Genomic DNA, 16,116 nt, shown 5'->3' on the forward strand with positions numbered 1-16,116 from the left:
GATGATTATGGAGAGGAAGAGGAGGGTGATGGAGCAGACCTCAAATGAAGAGGACAAGAGCAGGGTCCAGTCTGCCACATCCACCGCAACAGGAGCCATAGCCAATCTCTCTCTCTCTTCAGCTCTCTCTCTCCGTCTTCTCTCGTCCTCTGTTCTCACCTCTATCCTTGTCGCTCTCCTCTCTCGCCTTCTCTCTCAAGTGTGCTAAACACTCATTTTGACAGTGTGACAAAGTCAGATGTCAGATGATCTAGCACACATACAGTCAGGTGAGTTTTGGCGTTCTGTATGCATAAGCAGTATTGACATAGTGTTCAGTACATTCCATCAGACATTACCATCAGCGAGAGATCATCATGAATATAAACATGTTTATGGTATATGCTTGGCTCAGATTAACTTTAATCACAGTTATACTTACATTTGTTGGCAGCTGACAGCTCAGATCACACCTGTCCTCTTGGCTGTGAGCTCTTCTACGCTGTGCTGTGTCATTCCTCTGACTGCCTCTGATGTCCTTCCTCCACAGCAGGAAGAGCCCTCTTTCACATGCTCTGATCATCAAGATCCACTGTCTTCATCGGGTGATTCAAGTCCTAGATGTGTATCTACCTGACATGCCAACTTGTGTAGTCACATTTCTGACAGTGGTTAAAAAAAAAACACCAAAAAACAAACAAACAAAATTCCTATTAAATGTAGTACTACTTATGAGGTGAAAACAACGAATGATGGGGTTCAAATAAAACACAGCCTATTGTAGGCTACTGTGGATATGTGGATACATTGGACCCCTAAACATGTTGGGTTCCCTTGATAATTGCAGTCTAATTGGCCGGGAAAGGTATGAAGATGATTTATAATTTGTATTTCAAACCCTTAATTTGTTGTTGGGTGAATACATTTTTTAATAGCTGCTGTGCAGCACTGAGTCAGGGCCAGGAAGAGGAAGGAGGGAGAAGTGGAGGAGATAAATGCTAAATAGGTCGAGAGCCAGGATGTTTTCCGCTATACCTTTTTTTTCACAATTTCTTGTTAGCCTATATTGGGCCATCACCAATTGATAACGAGTGCCCCCAACTCGTCCGTTTGGTCTCAGGGGTCAAAAATCCCCTTTTTTTGACATGCTCCAGGCGAAATGATGAAAATGCAAATATTAAGATAATAATAAGATTCTGCAAATATTAAGATAATAATAAGATTCTGGGGCTTGCTACAACTTTCTTTTAAGATATCACCTCCAACATCCCTAAAAAGACAAAAAAGTACTGTCCACCTGACAAAGTCTCATCAAAATGATTATTTTCCAGCACTTTATGGTGAATATCTATGCCTTGCTTGTATATAGAAAGCTTTCCTACTGTAGTTCATAAGCTTCAATTTGAGCCCAAGATGCTTCCCTAGTTCATAAGTTTCAATTTGAGCCCTATCTTAAAGATTGCGCTTACTGTGGCAGAAAGTCTTCTCTATACCTCAAATTGAATTTTTAGTCACTAGCCTTCCTAGCTTCTAAGTGTAATTTTTGCCATTTAACATAGCTTCATATGTACTGCTACTACTGCTATCTGAAGTGAAAGTGAGTACTAAAGTAGGAAAACAAATGCTTTTAAATTCCAAAGTGATACACTCTAATAGAAGCCAACCATTAATAGAGTAAACTTTATAATAATAATAACTATTATTACTATTATTATTATTATCTTTATTATTATTATTATTATTATTATTATTATTATTGTGTGAAAAATGGTTTTCCTTCAGTACATAAGAGGACTGGTAGTCTAGTCACTAGTACATGAGGACTGATAGATTAGTCACTAGTACATAGTGGACTGGTAGTCTAGTCAGTAGTTCATAGAGGACTGGTGGTCTAGCCACTAATACATAGAGGACTGGTAGTCTAGTCACTTGTACATGGTGGACTGGTAGACTAGTCACTATACTATTGTTTCTGTTCAGGACTGGTAGGACGGAAACTAGTCATGCCACTGAAATAGCTGTGAATTGAAATGACATTAAATAATGTCTGAAATTAAGATAGGTCTTGTCATCTGGACACATCAGTTCCAATTCTTCCAATGCTAATCCAGCACAATAAGAGCGGGATAGCCAGTTAGCTCATGAGCTCACAACAACTAGCAGCAGCTTCCATAACATTAATGGTAGTGGTCAGTGGCTAAAGCAGTTACACTGATGATTCCTGTAACTTTGGCTATTTTGCTGCAATTCGTTCAACTTCTGTTTCTGGACAAAGGTAAGGGATAAACCCAGATAACACAAGGCTAGCGGACCTACAGCAGGTCCCCGATGGACGAGCTGGCGGACCTCCGGCAGCATCCGCTGGCGGACCTTTGGCCGAATCCGCTGGCGGGTTCCTGGCCATTTGCATCAAATGGCAAGCGGACCTTTGGCTCCCGCTATTGCTCCACCACCATTCCACCAGTAGTTTATTGTCTATATCCTAGGCCCATTGGCCCTAGGCTTATGGACTTCTATTGCTAAATTAACTTACACTTAACTTTTTTTTTGGTAACCCTTCCTTTCATAGTCCCCCAATTACTAAACATTTACCTGGTAAATACATGCAAAGTATAGCCTAATATATAATGGGTAATTACTGAGACACCTATACTGTAGGTATAATTTCAAATGTTCAATTACTGCACATTAATTCAATAACTGACATAGCACCACCAGGAAACCATATTTTTTACAGAACTTCTATAACATCCAGTGACAAACACAAATGACAAATCACAATGTGGGAAAAGACAAAAGACACAACCCATGCATTATCAATTTTGTTAGACTCACTGACATGAAAAGTAAACACTACCATTGCTTAAAAATATGTAAAGTGTATAAACTTGTGATCATGATCATGATGCTGAGCCAAGTTTCTTAAGTGAGAGGAGAGCATACTTGCGCTCATTGTACGCAAGCTTTCCTCAGTATTGTGACAATATTACTACTTTTTAAACCCTTAATAAGCATTATATATATATATATATATACATATATATATATATACATATATATATATATATATATATATATTATCATTATCTTATTATTATCTTTCACTTACATAAATAGACACTGAGTGTGTGGTCTCTGAAATAATAAAGAAATATAATATAGAACTAACAGACATACTTACACAAATAACTAAATAGCCTAACTCAAATACTCATTGAATTGCTGCCCTCCTGTGGCCGAAAACGGTAAATGCAGTCTATCACCGGTAATACACGTTTGTAGCCAACTAATAAGAGCGTGGACTAAATCATACTTGGACAACAGAACGTAATGAACATAAAAATCTAACAAAGAACAGTTACTCTTACAGTAGCTACCAATAGCCTATAACCAGAAAATACATGATAATAGTATGAAGAAGCTATCAAAATCCCTACCAAAGCCATAGCTAGCAACAAAGGGCTAACGCTAATATAGCTAACAACATAGGGCTAACACTAGCCTAATCTACCGGACATTTCTAAGCAATGATAAAACATTGTAGTAGAATCTCACCATTAAGGGATTGAACTAGTACACTTTCATCACCTTGTTCAAATATAATTATCCCTCACACTGTTGTCCATCTCTATACTAATAAAATACTTACAACTAAAGAGTTATAACACAGTAGCTGGTGGCTAGGCTAACGTTACGTTAGCTAGCTAACATTAACGCTAGCTAGCTAGTTAGCTAACCTAAATGTGTCAGCTAGCTAAGATAGCTTCCGTAACGTGAAGTGGCATTTGAGTAGCAAATGTTCCCTCAATACACATTTTTAAAAACATGTTTTATGTGATGTTTGTATACAGTTTTACATTTTGAACCAGAATTTACCTGACCTGAGGCGTCTTTTTGAGCTAGTTGTCAGTGACTAGGTTGTTCAAGAATACCCTCCAGTGACGGTTGCAAACGGACTTTTGACGGTATCCCAACCGAGTTCCACCATGGGAAAAGAGACAGGGGAGGGCGTGCTATGCAAGCGTAATTCCGATGGTATCCCGGTCCACATGAGTTTAACCATCAGAAAAGCGACAGGGGAGAGCGTCAGCGCGTGCGAATGCGAGTGGAATTCTGCTCGGAGACCGCTACCATCTCGCCAGCACAAATTCTCCAGCTGTTACACCCCCCAGTAGAAACACTCCAGCGGATTGTCGCTCTGATTCCGAAGGAGGACCGATATCTGTGCGGTATCTGGGAAAAGGTTGGAGTGAAAGGATGAACGTGTGGAGGTTTGGGGTATAGTCCCATAAAATCATCCCCATCGGGTCTTGAACCCCGATCTCCTGGGTGGGAGTCCAATGCTTTCACCGCTACTCTACTTGTGCAGTGGAGATAGACAAGTTGATTTTGGTGTCCTTCGTTATTTTGGTGTGCTGGGTCTACTGCCTCTTGTGGTGCCAACAGAGAAATGCAGGTCAACATTGACCGGAGTAAGGGAGGGAGGGAGGGAGTGACAACCGGACAAACGCTATCCTAGGTGCTGTCTTACAGCCATGCACAAAAATCTATACTATAATCGGTTAAATAAAAACATTTTAACATACATTTTAAATAAAATATCGATAAATCTCCAAGGTGGTAGAATAGTCACTAGTACACAGAGGACTGATAGACTAGTCACTAGTACATAGAGGACTGATAGACTAGTCACTATACATAGAGTACTGGTAGACTAGTCACTAGTACATAGAGGACTGGTAGACTAGTCACTAGTACATAGAGGACTGGTAGACTGGTCACTATACATAGAGGACCGATAGACTAGTCACTATACAGTACATAGACCACTGGTAGACCATTCACTAGTAATGGACTGGTCACTAGCCAGTAGTGCATGGAGGACTAGGCATTAGTTCATAGATGACTAGTTGACTGTCCACTAGTCCCTAAGTCCTTGATTAACCCCTAGCTAGTGCATCGATTAGTCACTAGATACTGTTGGAATAGTGAATTAGACTATACAGAGTAAAGAATATACATAATAAGAGTACAGGAGCTATATACACACAGAATGCATAAAATATAGAATACATACAGTACATACATACAATCTGTAAATATGTGTAATAAGTATAATAATATACATATATACAGTACATACATAAATGCACACATACACAACACTCAGGTACACTCAGGCACTGTTATAGATGGCCTATTTGATGGCTGCTGGCACAATGCTATCCATCTGCCACAGCTTGTCATAGAGGGGGTGGGAAGTTGTCCAGGATGGACTCTCCTGGACAGGAGAGGAGGAACAATCCACCCCCCGGCCCCCATCATCATCAACAGGGAGGAAGTGGAGAGGGATGCAGATCTCTGATGACCTGAACTGGACACACAACACAGAGGCCGTCCTGAAGAAGGCACAACAACGCCTCTACTTTCTGAGGTGCCTGCGGAGATGGGGCATGAGCACACAAACACTTGTGAGCTTCTACCGCAGCATCATTAAAAGTGTTCTGGAGGCATCACAGCCTGGTATGGCAACACCACCGCCCATGACAGGAATGCCATCCAGAGGGTGGCGAAGACCGTGCCGAGGATCATCGGTGTGGAGCTCCTAGCCATCGAGGATCTCTACAACCAACGCTGCTGCAGGAAGGCCACCTCCATCACAAAAGACACCAGCCACCCCAGCTACCACCTGTTCGCACCATCTCACCGGGGAGACGGAAGATGGCTGAGCATCAGGACCGCGAAGGAGAGGTTCTTACCTGCTTTTTTCCTGACGCAGTCCACAAGCTCAACAGCCCTCCTTCCCCGCCACCACCACCTCTGCCTGGACAGTACCCCCCCCCCCACCCGCGACTGTTCTGTTCTGCTGGACCAGTCTCTCAAACCCACTCCCCTGCCATCACTGACCCCCCCTGACCAACAACTGATCACTTAACACTTTGAGCACCTTGCCTATACAATAGACAACAACTGACTCTGCACTACTGTACACTTGATCACTTGAACCAACACCTGACAACACTTGAACAATTGAACACCTTGTCTAAACAATAACAATTGACTCTTGCCTATACAATAGACAACAACTGACTGCACAACTCTATACTTGAATGTTATTTAATTGCACTGCCTATATCATGGACACAGTCACAGTCATCCATGATCAGATGGGATAAGTATGAGGATGATACTGATAGACTGATAGACTACGGACAGAAAATTGCCAGTTTGGGAACCTTTAAATATTTAGCTGCGTACCTAGGACTGGAATGAGGAATTGATTAGTACTGATACTGTAAGGAAATCTAATTCAAATTTTATTTGCCACATACACAATTATACACATACTGTACATATCAATCAATCAATCAATCAAAGCTTTATTTGTATAGCGCATTTCATACCCAGAGGCAACACAATGCGCTTTACAGAGAACAAGGGAGGTGGGCATACGACCCACTCTCTACATATTCCAGAGGGAAGCAAAAAAACAGTAATCACCCGGGGGCCAGATAAGTGAGCTGTAAAAATTATTCCCTGACCCCTCTCAACAAGGCGATCGAGGCTCCAGGAGTATGTTTGTCTACCGGCTAAGAACATTTATAAAGCAATACATTACATTAAATTACATTTCAGAGTAAGAGAGGCTAAAAAGCATCATAGGAGAGAGAACATTCTACGGACATGCTACGACATCCACAGCAGACACGGGGGGTATCTATCGGACTCCGGGAGGTCTGCTGGTGACAGTGGGGCATCCACTGGACCTGGTTAGAAGATAGGAGGGAGAGAGAGAGAGGTACTAGGGAGAGGGAAGGCAGAACAGGGTTAGTAGCACATAGCGCCATACAGACCACACAGATATTGAAACAGGCAACCTGGGGCAAGCTCCTGGAATATATTTGTCTAATGGCTAAGAACATTTAAAGAACAATAAATTACATTAAAATAAGTTTTCAGAGCAAGAAAGGCTAAGAGCATCAGGTCCAGGCCTAAGCCGGATGTGGACTGATGTGTGTCTGTGTGTACGTGTGTGTGTGTACTAAATACTACGATATCCACAGCTTCACAGCTGACACTGGACCTGGTTAGAGGATAGGAGGGAGAGAGAGAGGCACTAGGGGAGGCAGAAAACGGTCAGTAGCACACTGAGCTATTGAAGCAACACAGCTATCAGAACAGAACAAGCCTGTTTTAGGATAACCAGCTTCTGTACACTACTTGATATACATACAGTGCATAGCAGGATAAATACCAATGTATACAGAGGATTCACAGGTAGGTTTGAGGCTGCCTTTCTGTGTCTCAAGGTCCTGGCTAGTGATTGTAGGCTAGGCCGAAAAGGTACGTCTTGAGATCTTGCTTGAAGACCTCCGTTGTTTCGGCCCTTCTTAGGTACTCAGGTAGGGTGTTCCAGAGGTTGGGGGCATAGAAACTAAAAGCTGCCTCTCCGTGTTTCTTGGTCCTGGCTTTTGGAACTGTTAAAAGTTCAGTACCTGAGGATCTGAGTGGTCTGTTGGGCATGTACTTAACAAGCATGTCTGAAATATATTCTGGTGAGTGACTGTGGAGAGATTTATAGACTAGTAATAGTATTTTAAAGTCTATTCTAGAGATACACATACACATATACACATACACATACAGTACAGTGTAATTGTGTATGTGACAAATGAAATTTGAATTTGATGACAAGAATTTCAACCTGTACCTGTACTAAAGTTATGAGAACAAACCCAGCAGTTTTCCTTGATGGTTATTTCTGCAGTCCAATTCACACCCATGACTATTACACTGGTGACAGCGGCACAACTGTTACAGTACATAAATACTGTAGCCCATCTGCCTTTAGACAGGCTGGTCTGGCCTGGTTTAGGCTATGCTTAGCCTACATATTAATATAGGCCGAGGTTCAGCCACAGATTGCAATAATTATAGGAGTGTGTTCATTTTTATTATTTACAGTAGATTTGGGGATAAAAGTGTAAGAGATTGATGTTAAGGTGATGTAGGCCTAGCTCATAAAATATTGGGTTTGCTGTATGTAGACCCTACTTTGTCACATGTCCAAGATTGTTCTTCTGTTAATAACCAGAAAGAGATCTGCCATTAATGAGGCCATCAGTAAACTCCTTTCACTCATAAGTGAAATCTGACACCGCTGCTCTGTGCTACCAGCCGGCATGTTGGTCTGCTCCCTCTCACTCCCTCCCTCTGCCTGTGTATGAAGCCTGGGTTACACACCCTCTCACACTCCCTCTGCCTGTGTATGAAGCCTGGGTTACACACCCTCTCACTCCCTCCCTCTGCCTGTGTATGAAGCCTGGGTTACACACCCTCTCACACACTCCCTCTGCCTGTGTATGAAGCCTGGGTTACACACCCTCTCACTCCCTCCCTCTGCCTGTGTATGAAGCCTGGGTTACACACCCTCTCACTCCCCCCCTCTGCCTGTGTATGAAGCCTGGGTTACACACCCTCTCACTCCCTCCCTCTGCCTGTGTATGAAGCCTGGGTTACACACCCTCTCACACACTCCCTCTGCCTGTGTATGAAGCCTGGGTTACACACCCTCTCACTCCCCCCCTCTGCCTGTGTATGAAGCCTGGGTTACACACCCTCTCACACTCCCTCTGCCTGTGTATGAAGCCTGGGTTACACACCCTCTCACTCCCTCCCTCTGCCTGTGTATGAAGCCTGGGTTACACACCCTCTCACTCCCCCCCTCTGCCTGTGTATGAAGCCTGGGTTACACACCCTCTCACTCCCCCCCTCTGCCTGTGTATGAAGCCTGGGTTACACACCCTCTCACACACTCCCTCTGCCTGTGTATGAAGCCTGGGTTACACACCCTCTCACACACTCCCTCTGCCTGTGTATGAAGCCTGGGTTACACACCCTCTCACTCCCCCCCTCTGCCTGTGTATGAAGCCTGGGTTACACACCCTCTCACACTCCCTCTGCCTGTGTATGAAGCCTGGGTTACACACCCTCTCACACACTCCCTCTGCCTGTGTATGAAGCCTGGGTTACACACCCTCTCACACACTCCCTCTGCCTGTGTATGAAGCCTGGGTTACACACCCTCTCACACACTCCCTCTGCCTGTGTATGAAGCCTGGGTTACACACCCTCTCACACACTCCCTCTGCCTGTGTATGAAGCCTGGGTTACACACCCTCTCACTCCCCCCCTCTGCCTGTGTATGAAGCCTGGGTTACACACCCTCTCACTCCCTCCCTCTGCCTGTGTATGAAGCCTGGGTTACACACCCTCTCACACACTCCCTCTGCCTGTGTATGAAGCCTGGGTTACACAACATCAACGTTGGCTTTTTCTCTTGAAGTTCCAGTAAAATCAAACATGTTTAATATTATCAGAAGTTTTTAGCCTTAATGCAAATGACCTGCATGATCCCAGTGTTTGAAATCTTTTCAAAGTCTTCTGTATGTTTGGAGATTGCACTTTGTCTAAATTATATAATACTGTTGCTGTCTTTGGAGATTTGCGTTTTGACTATTATAATGCATAAACGAATAACATAGAACAGATTAGAATAGCAGAACATAATCTAATTTATTAGAATAGCCTAACAAAATGAAATAAAGACAGGCCCTTACAATGCTGCACAACATGCATTCTAGAGATAGGGCTGGACTTCAGACCCTTTTGTCAGCATCCTGCTCAAAATATAACATAATTAGGAAACTTGTAGTCTATAGCCTTTTTAAAATTATAGTCTATATTTTTTGTCTAACAAGCTTTATTGCTCAGCTAATAGAATTTTGGTCAGACAAGAGTAGGACAATGAATCCTACAATCACATTATGGGCTTTAAAATGATGTGTTGTAGTTTAACTGTTCAATAGCCGAATGTGCTTCATTGTTATCAAAACGAGATTGCCTTTGCATGTTTACCCAAGGGCAGAATGCAGGAAAATGGGAACGAAAACACCCCTCGCAACATTCTCAAAGCTTCACAGGTTTTCACAATGCTAACGCCGTGTTCGTGTAACTGCAAGGTGCAAACGGGAACCGAAAGTCATGTAAACGGAGGAGAAACGACCCTGTATAACCTAGAGAGGGACCATCAGGCAGAGTGAGTGAGAGGGAGCAGTCAGCAAAGTCCCCTACCAACAAAGTCACCATGTGACAAAAGGAGAAACCCAATCTTAAGGCTGTTTAAAAGGATTAAATAATAATAAAATAGAAAGATTTCAAAACCCATCATCCATGTTTGCGAAACCTTTGTGCAGCTGTGAGTACGTTTGAAATGTCAATGCAACACTTTGCTTTGCCGATCAGGCCAAGAGACTTAATTAAGGATGGAGAGTGTACGGAGAGCGAAAGCTCGTCCGATGTACTGTATGTTGGCCTACCTATAGGACCGAAAGGAGCAAATTAGATACCTAACGTGGATTAACTAAATTAGTAGATTTAGGGAACATTAACACCTGTGCACTCTCAACTAATACACGTAGAAAAAACCCCATTGAAACCTTAACTCTTCAGAGCTTATTTATGCCAAGCACCCACTAACTCAAATCCCTCTGGAGGAAATCACAGATAATACATATCATGGTTTAAGATCCATACACTAAAATACCAGCTTTTTCCCCTTTAAAATGTAAAATATCACACATATGTTCATCATTTTCAAACATTTTACATTCAATTTCCCGTAATCTCTTTTTTTCATTTTCACCTACTGAAAGCAAATACGTCATTAATTGATCAAAAGCATCTGTAAGTCAAGTATTAGCAGTGATGGTGGCTGGGTGTTGGTAGGTAGAGGAGCAGTGATGTTGGCTGGGTGTTGGTAGGTAGAGGAGCAGTGATGGTGGCTGGGTGTTGGTAGGTGGAGGAGCAGTGATGGTGGCTGGGTGTTGGTAGGTGGAGGAGCAGTGATGTTGGCTGGGTGTTGGTAGGTGGAGGAGCAGTGATGTTGGCTGGGTGTTGGTAGGTGGAGGAGCAGTGATGGTGGATGGGTGTTGGTAGGTAGAGGAGCAGTGATGTTGGCTGGGTGTTGGTAGGTGGAGGAGCAGTGATGGTGGCTGGGTGTTGGTAGGTAGAGGAGCAGTGATGTTGGCTGGGTGTTGGTAGGTAGAGGAGCAGTGATGGTGGCTGGGTGTTGGTAGGTGGAGGAGCAGTGATGGTGGCTGGGTGTTGGTAGGTGGAGGAGCAGTGATGGTGGCTGGGTGTTGGTAGGTAGAGGAGCAGTGATGGTGGCTGGGTGTTGGTAGGTGGAGGAGCAGTGATGGTGGCTGGGTGTTGGTAGGTGGAGGAGCAGTGATGGTGGCTGGGTGTTGGTAGGTGGAGGAGCAGTGATGTTGGCTGGGTGTTGGTAGGTGGAGGAGCAGTGATGTTGGCTGGGTGTTGGTAGGTGGAGGAGCAGTGATGGTGGCTGGGTGTTGGTAGGTGGAGGAGCAGTGATGTTGGCTGGGTGTTGGTAGGTGGAGGAGCAGTGATGGTGGCTGGGTGTTGGTAGGTGGAGGAGCAGTGATGTTGGCTGGGTGTTGGTAGGTGGAGGAGCAGTGATGGTGGCTGGGTGTTGGTAGGTGGAGGAGCAGTGATGTTGGCTGGGTGTTGGTAGGTGGAGGAGCAGTGATGGTGGCTGGGTGTTGGTAGGTGGAGGAGCAGTGATGTTGGCTGGGTGTTGGTAGGTGGAGGAGCAGTGATGTTGGCTGGGTGTTGGTAGGTGGAGGAGCAGTGATGTTGGCTGGGTGTTGGTAGGTGGAGGAGCAGTGATGTTGGCTGGGTGTTGGTAGGTGGAGGAGCAGTGATGGTGGCTGGGTGTTGGTAGGTGGAGGAGCAGTGATGTTGGCTGGGTGTTGGTAGGTGGAGGAGCAGTGATGGTGGCTGGGTGTTGGTAGGTGGAGGAGCAGTGATGTTGGCTGGGTGTTGGTAGGTGGAGGAGCAGTGATGGTGGCTGGGTGTTGGTAGGTGGAGGAGCAGTGATGGTGGCTGGGTGTTGGTAGGTGGAGGAGCAGTGATGGTGGCTGGGTGTTGGTAGGTGGAGGAGCAGTGATGTTGGCTGGGTGTTGGTAGGTGGAGGAGCAGTGATGGTGGATGGGTGTTGGTAGGTAGAGGAGCAGTGATGTTGGCTGGGTGTTGGTAGGTAGAGGAGCAGTGATGTTGGCTGGGTGTTGGTAGGTGGAGGAGCAGTGATGGTGGATGGGTGTTGGTAGGTGGAGGAGCAGTGATGTTTGCTGGGTGCTGAAAGAGGGTTTTAAAATGTGGATAAGGGGGTGTTCCTGTCTTCACAGGTCCGAGGTGATTGGTCAAAGCTCCTCCCCAGGCCTTCATTCCTACCCAGATGTACCAGGATCTGTATATTTGTATATCAGGATATCAGCAACGCTGCTCTGAGTTCATGTCCTCACAGTCTTGCCATCAGTGCCTCAGCTGTCCTGCTATGCACTGTGCTACTTGTTTTGTATTAGGCTTTTGTGTTCATAAGCCAACAGTATCAGCCAGATTAGCCCACGATTCAACACCAGACATCCCTCATTAGTTCTCAATTGTCTACTGTTCCCCTGAAACCCACTCACTCCTCTATAATCGGATCGGGTTATTAGCTAGCTGGCGGGTCCTGTCTGCCTCCCTCTACGGCCAAATCAGTGTGTTCTCTGCTCAGTCTGCCTCCCTCTATGACCAAATCACAGTGTTCACTGTTTAATAGAACTAACTCTATTGTTTGCCATCAACTACTGCCTCAGCTTGGTAAGGCTGGGCAAACTTTGATCCAGATTTAAAGTCGCACTGAAATGAAAAAAGCATCCTGTCCCATTTTGGTTCACATAATTGGTCATAGTGTTCACCCATTCAACAAAGTATGCCAAAAAAATTACAATTACACTTTTGTTGTAATCTTATATCAAAGTATGTAATTTCTTACTTCCTGGAAAACGATAGGTCACGTGCAATGATGATAACAGGTACCTTAGATTTTAGGCCAATAAGCTCACGACATCCACCCGTCAATCAACGCTATCCTTCTATCGAATCTGTCTGAAGTTCTTAAAACCCGTCCACTTGTCAATGTTCCAATCAAATTCCTCTAAACATATGTCCACCCTCATAGCTTGTTTGCGTCGAAAATACGCCAAACTACGGAAGTTAGATGATCTCAAACGTCCGTTTCAGTGCGACTTTAATATGTCACTGGAACTTTAATAGTCTCAAACTTTGAGCCTTAATTGGAAGTAAGCCAGCAGACAGAGGAGGTCAATTAATTAAAGTAAATCATTTAAGTCTGAATATGAATGTCTGAATATTAAACACGGAATATTGACTGAACTGAATTAGCACCATTATAATTATATATAAGACAATATATTTACATAATCTATAGTATTTAAGAACATATGTCTTTGCCTATATAATATATAATAATATGTATAATATGATTATATTATCATATATATATATAATATGCTTTCTGTATTGAAATTTTGAATGATAATTTCCATAAATAAGTACACAAATAATAGGGGTGGGTCCAATCAATCAATCAATTAATTGCTCAAACCACCCACTGATTAAATTTACCATGAAAAAATGTGAGTTGTGATACATACCTAACAAATAATAGGAAAATGTTTCTTGGTCATTCTTCAAACTACCTACAGTAGTCCCTCCAACCAGTCAAACCTAGTCCTCTCCCTCCACTCCTCTCCTCCTCATCACTCCTGTCCTTTCTCCAGTCTTCTTTGCACATGTCTCCTCATGAGAAGAGCCGTCAGGCCACTACAGAGCATCAGGGTGAGGAAGGATACACAGGCCAACCACAGCTGCCTCTCCCCATACACCTCAAGCAGCGTATCCTTCCGCCCGGCATAGTCCGCCACTATAGCCTCCAGCTGGCAGAGGGTGCACAGAGACAGGAACACGTGGAAGATCTGGTGACCCTGGCCCATGATGTCACAGTGGCCCGGGAATAAGCGCTCCGGAACATGGCAGGAGAAGAAGAAGGCGGCCAGGAGGAAGAACGCCACCTGGAGGGCATGGAGTCGCAACGCCGGGTCCTCTCCCCAGGGCTGGGTGACCAGGCGATGGGCCACCGGGCTGATGTCCAGGAGGTACGCCAGTCCGGTGGGCACCAGCTGGCACAGCTTGCGGTGCAGCGGGTACGGCCTGCGATAGTGCGACTTGGCGAAGCAGCACGCGGCGCAGGACAGCCAGCCCAGCAGGGCGGCGCTGGGGAGGAACCACGCCCCGACGGCGCTCTCCCTCCAGTCCGGCTGGGAGCAGTAGAAGTAGTGGCCCAGCGCGCAGCCGTACTGGTACACTGCCACGCCCGTGTAGTCCAGGAAGAACAGCGAGTAGTGCGCCAGCTCCGAGTGGGACTGCAGCAGGTGGGCTGCCGTGCTGCAGCACAGGTAGGCGAGCGAGGACAGCAGGTAGAGGTGGAGCGGCAGCGAGGTCAGGTCCAGAGCCGGGCCCCGGGGCCCCAGGTGGGCCCAGAAGCGCAGCAGCAGCAGGGGGCCCGCCAGCAGGTGGCTCCACACGTTGACGGACTCGTTGTGCCACTGGAAGAGGCTGAGGATGTAGCAGCGCCAGTCCTGGCCCACGGGCCGGTAGCCGGACAGGATGTGCGGCTCCCGGAACAGGCGGGGGACGCCAGAGGCAGGCACGGTGGGGCTGGGGGAGGGGAGGGAGGAGAGGAGGTCGGAGAGCAGCGGGGGGCAGGTGAGCTGCTTCACACTCAGGGTCAGGGTGCCGGGACGCCCCAGGGTCACACCAGACATGGCGGGGGGCTAGAGAGGTGGAGTGATGGACGGAGAGAGGAGACGAACTGACAGAGGAGAAATTGGAATTATGAGGAGAAGAAGGATTGGACTAATGTTCAGGTCAGGCAACCGTCAGGACACTGTGGCACTTGGGCCGCTGTGAGAATGAGAGGAGAGAAATGTTATAGATTTTCTACAAAAACAAACCTGACAAATTCCAGTAGACCAACATCATAGACATATTTTGTATATTTCACTGCAGGTGTCCTTCCACTCTGAAAACTACAGTGTTGTCTTACACTAGAAAGCAACGCAGTCATACCTGTTAACCTGACTTTCCCAGAGGGACGGCAGGTCCCAGACTTTGACACGCCGCTGTGGAATGCCAACAAGCGCCTAGGGCGTTACAGGTAAACAAGCCACCCTATGGAGACCGACAGCAAGACAACACTCACCCTAAGGATAGGTCTCTCCGAACGGTGTATGGCAACAATTAACCTGAACTATAACGGCGTCATGTGTTTGATGTGATTTTATAGGCTTGAATGTGTGGTGCGCACTTTCCCTTTAAAATACGTGGCCCTAAATTAGTGTTTAATTCTGCATAGTGACAATGAATCGTAGAGGCAAAAACAATTCCACCCCTTGAAATCCGACCTAGTTAGAATTGCTAGTTATTAGGCTAGTATCTCCTTAAAACAAATATCGTCAAATATACAGACTATTTAGCCTACAATTTCTACATACTGCATAAGAAACATAATTTCAACTTATCTTACTGTAATTAAAATTGCCCGTAAGAATGTTTGAGAACATCTCACCTGCCTGTCTGTGGGTTTCGACAACACACCTGTTGCTACTACAAACCGCAGAAAGCATCGTCGCTGCCAGCATATTTGCTCATGATAACGGACGGTTAGATGTGCAGTAGTGTCTCCGGTCCAATAAGTCGAGGGATTTCTCCGGGGTGGAAAATGTAGAACTGTGACTATATGATGACTGGGCGGAGCCGTGCAGCTCAATTGAGAACGCCACAAACTGCAGAAAACGGCAATGAAAGCAATCGGTACAGTTACGGCATCATCCGAGCAGTGACACTGGTACTCACCTTTGCACATAAAAACCATACAGGCCTAGATATGTAATCAGTGTGTTAGAATAGACTGTGAATAATCGCTGAAGTGGCGCCTGTATTTAATTTATATCGATTTAGCCAACTGTTGATAAATTATGTCAGTGTAAACTCACAACATACTGACTCAATCTGCAGGTAGCCTAAGCCTAATTGTTTTGAGTTCATGGATGTATTACAAGAGAACGTTTGAGTTATGTTGTCCGGAAACTTGTGTTGATAAATATTGTTTATAGCGCTATCATACATCCATGAGCGCTATCTAGAGTACCA

At 45.2% G+C, this 16,116-nt stretch overlaps 1 protein-coding gene across 1 annotated transcript; it reads right to left on the bottom strand.

The window, feature by feature from the left end:
- Window positions 1-13,664: 13,664 nt before the first annotated feature.
- paqr8 (progestin and adipoQ receptor family member VIII) lies at window positions 13,665-14,729 on the bottom strand (the record flags this gene model as incomplete). Its single annotated transcript, XM_084440286.1, has 1 exon — window positions 13,665-14,729. One exon carries the CDS (start codon window positions 14,727-14,729, stop codon window positions 13,665-13,667), a length of 1,065 nt encoding a protein of 354 aa, XP_084296412.1.
- Between the last annotated feature and the right edge of the window lie 1,387 nt (window positions 14,730-16,116).

Source organism: Borostomias antarcticus (assembly GCF_949987555.1).
Source record: "Borostomias antarcticus genome assembly, chromosome: 6".
NCBI classification, from domain to species: domain Eukaryota; kingdom Metazoa; phylum Chordata; class Actinopteri; order Stomiiformes; family Stomiidae; genus Borostomias; species Borostomias antarcticus.